Source organism: Trichechus manatus, unplaced genomic scaffold, assembly GCF_000243295.1.
Source record: "Trichechus manatus latirostris isolate Lorelei unplaced genomic scaffold, TriManLat1.0 scaffold00153, whole genome shotgun sequence".
Lineage (NCBI taxonomy): Eukaryota > Metazoa > Chordata > Mammalia > Sirenia > Trichechidae > Trichechus > Trichechus manatus.
In genome coordinates, this window is record NW_004444089.1 from 2,436,632 (window position 1) to 2,444,352 (window position 7,721).

At 44.3% G+C, this 7,721-nt stretch overlaps 1 protein-coding gene across 1 annotated transcript in view; it reads left to right on the forward strand.

Moving 5' to 3' along the window:
- Positions 1 to 2,211: 2,211 nt before the first annotated feature.
- Positions 2,212 to 7,721, forward strand: part of B3GLCT (beta 3-glucosyltransferase) — a 120,432-nt gene continuing 114,922 nt past the window's right edge. The window contains exons 1-2 of the mRNA XM_004386032.2: positions 2,212 to 2,230; positions 2,285 to 2,334. Coding sequence (XP_004386089.1) covers positions 2,212 to 2,230; positions 2,285 to 2,334 — 69 coding nt within the window. The remainder of the gene's footprint in view (positions 2,231 to 2,284; positions 2,335 to 7,721) is intronic.

The window sequence follows — 7,721 nt, forward strand, 5'->3', positions numbered from 1 at the left end:
TTGTGCCACCAGAGCTCTGAGGAGGGATTAGAAGGAACCCAGACGGGCACAGTTATCATCTGCTTCTTCTGAGTCTGGTCTCCTCTGTTACTAAGGGCCAGCCCTGTCCCTGACACTCTGGTACTACTTTATTCCTTGATGATATTGCCTGTCCAGCCTTTCTAAAATAATTTATACTGTTTATTTTTGGTTGTTGAGAATATACACAGCAGAACATACAGTAATTCAACAATGTCTGCATGTACAGTTCAGTGGCACTGATTACATTCTTCAAATTGTGCAGCCATTCTCACCCTCGTTTGCCAAATTGTTCCTCCTCCATTAACATAAACTCACTGCCCCCTAAGCTTCCTGTCTAACCTTTCAAGTCACTGCTGTCCTTTTGATCCCCTATAGATAGTTCTTTAAAAGAGTACATTGCTCAAGGCAGATATTCTTTACTAATTAAGCTAAACTGTTGTTTGGTTGAAAGACAACTTCGGTATGTTTTTGGTAAGATAAAGATTATCTCGGCATTAGTTTCGGAGGTTCATCCAGCTTCCATGACTCCAGAACATCTGGATTCCATGAGAATGTGAAATTCTGTTCTGAATTTTCCCCTTTTGATCAGGCTTCTTTTATAGAATCGTTGATCAAAACGTTCAGTAATGGTAGCTGGGCACCATCCAGTTTGGACCTGTGCAACCCTTTTAATACTTACTGCTCTATGTCATGGCCTGTTTCTGTCCCGGGACGCTTGCTGGAGATTGCAGACTCTATGAGACGCCTTCCTAGCTCTCCAGGAGAAATGCGCTGTGAAGTGAAGGTGTTATTTTTTACTCTGTTAATCTTCCTGGCTTTGTGGTTTAATCGTTTTGTTTTATATTTTCAGTGTGTCAGGTATCACCTTCATGTTGTTACTGTTTTTTTAGAAAGCAGAGCTGAGCTGTATCTCAAGAGATCTCTTGGTCTATTTATGGACTCTGACTCAAAACATGAAATCATTCTAAATGAGGAACGATTTTAATTCACCTTGCTCTCCGGCCTCATTGCATTCTCCGGTCCTGTTAACTCTCCTGCTTCCTTCCCCAAAGGCTGAAATCTTGCTCCGTGTTTAACTTCGTTGCCTGCCTTGTTCTGGCACCGATGGTGAGAGTTACAGGTTGTACTTCTTCCCTCTGGGATCCCAGGCATTCCACTTTGCTTAAGAAGGCAACCAACTCAAGGATGCCCAGGAGTAGAAGTCTTTCTGGATCCCTGGATGGTGCACTTGCTTCAGCGCTCAGTTGCTAGCTGAAAGGTTGGCGGTTAGAACCCACCCAGAGACACCGCAGAAGACAGGCCTGGCAATCTGCCTTTGAAAGGTCACAGCCTTGAAAACCCTGTGGAGCAGTTCTACTCTGCACACACGGGGTTGCCATGAGTCGGAGTTGACTCAACAGCGACTGGTGACTTTGACTGCATGAAGGTCGTTTATAATTGCTAGTGTCTACAGTGCTTACAAAGGATCCCTGGTGGCACAGTGGTTAAGTGTGCAGCTGCTAACTGAAAGGTCGGCGGTTCAAACCCTCTAGCTGCTCCGTGGGAGAAATATGTGGCAAATCTGCTTCCATGAAGATTACAGCCTTAGAAACCCTAGAGGGCAGTTCTGCTCTGTGCTGTAGGGTCGCTATGAGTTGGAACTGACTCAGTGGCGTACAGCAATAACAACGGTGCTTACCGGAAGCAAATGGACATCCTTTTTTTGGGAAGAAAACAGTTTTGTACCTTTATGTTATCTTTACAATTTTTCACAGACTGTGTCCATAACACAAAAATCAGGAGTCCTTGAGTGGCACAGACGGTTAAGTGCTCAACTACCAGCCAAAAGGTTGGCGGTTCAAACCTAATCAGAGGTGTCTCGGAAGAAAGGCCTGGTGATCTCCTGAAAATCCTGTGGCGCAGTTCTGCTCTGCACACATGGGGTCACCGTGAGTCCGAATCGACTTGACGGTGATTAAGTACAGCACCGACAGTTGTTTGTGTGTAACTGTTTATTGTGGTTCATGTTTGTAGACACAAGCGGTATACACAGATTTCAATTTCTTTTGCTTGGTAGTTTAAGCATACTGGCTTTGAATTGATGAATAATTTTAGGTCTGGAGATGGAGGAGACCAGCGGTCCTAGTTTGCAGCAGCGCAGCTGTTTAACGGTGAGCAAAACATGTCTTGTTCAGGGCTCTTTTTCTCGTTATGAGGAAAACTGTTGAATGTGAGGAATCTTAATTGCTAATTTTAATGTAAAAATGTTTCCTTCTTTTTCCAGCTTTTCCTTTGGTTTCCGGAGCTACAACGGAAGAGGACAAGCAGTCTCAGGTACTGATTGTAATTATCGAACGTCCTGCGCCTTTCTGGGATTCTTGTGTCTTTTCTATAACGAGAACTGTGATGATTTCATCCTTCAATCGTTATAAAATTTTATTTCATGTATGAATGAAATGTTGGTCAGCCATAGATTTTGAATTCTTAACAGCAACCTACAACTAAGCACACATAAGTTTCTTTTAAAAAAAATTCTTCAATAGTTCAAGCAGCTCCACTAGGTTTTAAATTCATTTTAAGAAAGAGCGTGTTTGGACATGGAGTAGGAGCCCTGGTGGCGCAGTGGTTAAGCCCTCAGCTGCTTCTGTCAGTGGTTGGAATCCGCCAGCTGCTCTGTGGGATTACAGCCTTCTATAAAGATTACAGCCTTCAAAACCCTATGGGGCAATTCTGTTCTGTTATATAGGTTTGCTATGAGTTGGAGTTGACTAGACGACAACGGGTCTTTTTTTGTTGTTGTTTGGTTTGGACATGGGGTCAGACATTTTAAGAGTCTTGCTTGGAGGCCATAGTTTTCTGCTGCCTTGCCAAATCTTATTGTTATTGTTAGGTGCTATGTAGTTGATCCTGACTCATAGCAACCCCATGTGACAGAGTAGAATTGCCCTATAGGGTTTCCTAGGCTACAAGCTTTTATAGGGTTGCTATGAGTTGGAATCAACTCGATGGCAATGGGATTGGTTTTTATTTTGGTTTAATTTTTATGGGAACAGATAGCCAGGTCTTTCTCACACGGAGCGCTGGGTGGGTTTAAACCTCTGACCTTTTGGTTAGCGGCCGAGCACTTAACTGTTGTGGCACTACAGCTCTTTGCCACATCTTAGCCTTGGGTTTAATCTTCCCTGACCGTGATGGAAGGACTGCGCTGTGTCATGGGGATCACAGAAGCCTAATGACTCGTCCCTTTTGAGGTGGCCTCGTATGAGAGGACATGCTGTGGACCGAGGGAGGGGACCTGAGGTGACTCAGTCTTGAGAAGCCCAGAGACCCGGGGGATTGCGGGAGGGGAGACACTCACGCAGACCCCAGACCTGCTGCTGCTGGCCCTTTGTTTGCCTCAAGAACTGGGCCTCAGTTTACTGTTTGGGCTTTGCAGGATATCTGTTTAGCCTGCAAGAATGAGAAGCACTGTCTTTTACAGTGTGAGCTGCTTTTCTCACGCTAATTAAGAGGCTGGGTTGTGATTCTGTTTTCCCTCAGCAGCTGGCACAAAAGCACTTTTTTAATAGAGTGTTTTCTTTTATCAGCAGGATGTTAACTGTTTTATCTCACAAGTTCCCTAGATAGAAAAATGTTATTAATAATCCTTCCTATGATCTTAAGACCTAGGAGCCTCGGTGGAGCCCTGGTGGCATGATGGCTAAGAGCTCAGCTGCTAACCAGAAAGTCGGCATTTCGAATCCACCAGCTGCTCCTTAGAAAAGCTGTTGGGCAGCTCTACTCTGTCCTGTAGAATCTCTGTGAGTCAGAATCGACTCGGACGGCAACGGGTTTGGCTTGGTTTTTTGGTTAGGAGCTCTGGTGGTGCAGTGGTTAAACGCTTGACTGCTAACTGAAAGCTTGGTGGTTTGAGCCTACCTAGTGGCTGTGTGAGAGAAAGATCTGGCAATTGCGTCCAGAAAGATTCCAGCCTAGGAAACCCTGTGGGGCAGTTCTGCTCTGCCACATGGGTCAGTCTGACTCACGGCACTTAATGATAACATGATTAATAATACGTTTTTACATTTTGTTTAATTTGCTCTCACTGATATGGTTATTGCTGAGCAAGGCAGATGTTCCTATTTACAGCAGAGAAAATTAGCCTCTGAGAAGTTAAGTGACTTGCCCAAGGTCTCATGATTATGAAAAAGTGAAGCCAGAATCCAGATTTTCTAAATTCTTGAATTCTTCACACTATGCTATTTTCTGTTACTCAGGCTTGTGCATTATAATATGTGTGTGTGTTATGTGTGTGCGTTATAATGCGTGGGTGCGTTATAATGCGTGGGTGCGTTAGAATGCGTGGGTGCGTTAGAATGCGTGGGTGCGTTTCCATGTGTGTGTTTGGGCCATCACGAGGCTCATGTATGATGAATTTAAAGTTTTATCCAAGGGTTACTAACAGGGAATTAAAATTTTGTTTAATGAATTTAGCAATTATAGCACAAACTTCCAAATATAAGTTTTAACTAATCCCTTCAAATCTGAAACTGTACGTGTCCTTTTGCTTTCAATACATGCATAAATTTTAGTAGAGATAGAGAAGGGGATTCCTTTATCTTAGTGTCATTTTTCATACCTTGAAAAATATCATTAATCACATCGATGCTGAGGCCATAGATGCAGGGCAGCCATTGGTCCCGTGATGAGAGGTGGTGATGCAGTGCGTAGTCTGGACTAGAGCCTGCGCGATGGAGAAGCCAGTTTGTCCAAGGTCGTCTGCCGTCTGTAGATGAGCCTGGAGACAGGATTTAAGGCTCTTAACAATCCCACGTTAGTTTCTTCTTTTTTTTTTTGGTAGCTGATAATTTATAGTGGATCTAATTCTTTTTTATTGTATTTTAGAACAAATTAGTTTCTTATTAAACAAATAGTACACATACTGTTTTGTGACATTGGTTACCATCCCCACGACATGTCAACACTCTCCCCTCTCGACCTTGGGTTCCCCATTACCAGCTTTCCTGTCCCCTCCTGCCTTCTCATCCTTGCGTCTGGGCTGGTGTGCCCCTTTAGTCTCGTTTTGTTTTATGGGCCTGTCTACTTTTTGGCTGAAGCGTGAACCTCAGGAGTGACTGAGTTACAAGGGAGTAAAAAGGGTGTCCGGGGGTCATACTCTCGGGGTTTCTCCAGTCTCTGTCAGACCAGTAAGTCTGGTCTTTTTCTGTGAGTTAGAATTTTGTTCTATATTTTTCTCCAGCTCTGTCCAGGACCCTCTGTTGTGATCCCTGTCAGAGCAGTCGGTGGTGGTAGCTGGGCACCATCTAGTTGTGCTGGACTCAATCTCGTGGAGGCTGTCCCCATGTTAATTTCATTTGTCATTAGCTCATCCCTCTCAGAAGAAGTGTTTGGGGAGTGTGAGAAGCAGCCGCCCTCTGCCCTGCATACCTCCCCTCACTACTCGCTTTGGCTAAGACTCCCTGTGGAGCGCGCCCAGCCCTGCTCACGATGGACTCCTCGCCGGCTGCGCGCCCTCGCCCGGTGCCCTCAGGGTTGCGTTACATGGAAGTTCTGAGGGCTGCTCACGCCCGACTTACTGCCGGACTGCCGATCCTGGGGCTGCGCTCCTCTCCTGGTTCTGGAGACCTAGCCAAGCTTTCTAGGAGCCCTGGTGGTGCACTGGTTAAGTGCTCAGCTGCTAACCGAAAAGTTGGCTGGTTTGAACCCACCCAGCAGCTCTGTAAGAGAAAGACCCGGTGATCTGCTCCCATAAAGATTACAGCCTAGAAAACGCTATGGGGCATGGAGTTACGTGGGATCACTCTGAGTCGGTATCAACTCCACAGCACCTAATGAGAACAATGTATATTATATATGTTATCGTATAGTATATATTATGTAATATATCATTATGTAATATACATGGGTTATTGTTTTGGGTGCCGTCGGGTCGATTCAGACTCCTAGCAGTTCCATGTGACAGAGTAGAACTGCCCCATAGAGTTTTTTAGACTGTAATCATTATGGGAGTGGATCACCGGGTCTTTCTCCCACAGACTCACTGGGTGGGTTCAAACCACTAGCAGCAGAGTGCTTAACTACTGCGCTCCATAGGGTTTTCAGTGGCTAATTTTTCAGAAGCAGATCAACAGGCCTGTCTTCCGAGGTGCCTCTGGGTAGGTTTGAACTGTCAACCTTTCAGCAAGTAGTTGAGTGGTTAACCGTTTGTGCCACCAGGGACTCCTCAGATATGGTATGTTGTTGTCATTAGGTGCCATCAAGTCGGTTCCGACTCATAGCAACCCTGTGTACAAAAGAACGAAACACCTCCTGGTCCTGCCATCCTCACAGTCGTTGCTGTATTTGAGCTCATTGTTGCAGCCACTGTGGCAGTCCACCTCACTGAGGGTCTTCCTCTTTTTTGCTGACCCTCTGCTTTACCAAGCATGGTGTCCTTCTCCAGGGACTGATCCCTCCTAACAGCATGTCCAAAGTACATGAGACAAAGTCTCGCCATTCTTCTCAGGAGCTTTCTGGCTGTACTTCTTCCAAGACAGATTTGTTTGTTCTTCTGGCAGTCATAGTATATTCAGTGTTGGTTGCCAGCAGCATGATTCAAAGGCATCAGTTCTCCTGCGGTCGTCCTTATTCATTGTCCAGCTTTCACATGCATAAAAGGTGATTGAAAATACCGTGGCTTGAGTTAGGTGCACCTTAGCCCTCAGAGTGACTTATAGCGACCACATATGACAGAGTAGAACTGCCCCATAGGGTTACAAGTGTTCAAATCTAATGTGCCTTAAAAATAAAACCTGTGTAAAAGGGTGACTTGGATTGTCTTTTTCCGGCTGGGATGGGAGCTGTCTGTGGGGGTAGATGCATTAATAACACTTTTCTTCTATCTGAATTGCAATTCAGTTAGAAAGCCCTGAGAGTGAGCACGTTTTGATTGATGTTGATAGTCAGTGTAAGAAACACGTGGCACCGGAAATGATAAAACAAACCATGTGTTTCTTTGTTCTTAGGAAGAACGAAGCCTTTCACTAGGGAAGCTGGGATTTTAAAATTTAAATGTTCTGTCAGTTTGTTCATTTACTCTAATATTCTTTCCCAATGGGGAAATTACTCAAGACCATTTTGCTTCCGTTTCAATTCACCTAATCCAGCCATTCTTGGGTATTTCATTTTTACAGTTTACAAATTGAGCCCTTTGAAATGGCTACCCATTTCCTAGCTACTGTGTCAGCCAGTCTGAGCTGCGATGCTTAATAACACATCGGAAGCTGGATCGTTCTGGTTGCTTTTCTTTGATTTCACAAAGATACCTGGTAGGAAGTCCGGTAGGTGTTCCAGCTTGTTTAAACTACTCAATCTACACCCACTGAGCTCAGGATCTTTTCATTTTCCATCTCGTTGAAAAGATAACTTTTCTTGTATGTGTTACTTTTTTTAAAATAATATTTGATTGCGTTTTTGGTGAAGGTTCACACAGCAGCTGAGGTTCGCGTTCAACAGTTTCTACCCAAGTTGTTCAATGACACTGCTTACATTCTTCACAACGCGTGAACTTTCTCGTTATTTCCGTTCTGGTTGTTCTGTTTCCTTTCATCTACTTTCTTTTTCTTTTTTTATATTTTATTGTACTTTAGGTGAAGGCTTACAGAACAAATAGTTTCTCATGAAACAGTAGTACACCTGTTGTTTTATGACATTGGTTAACAACCCCACAACATATTAACCCT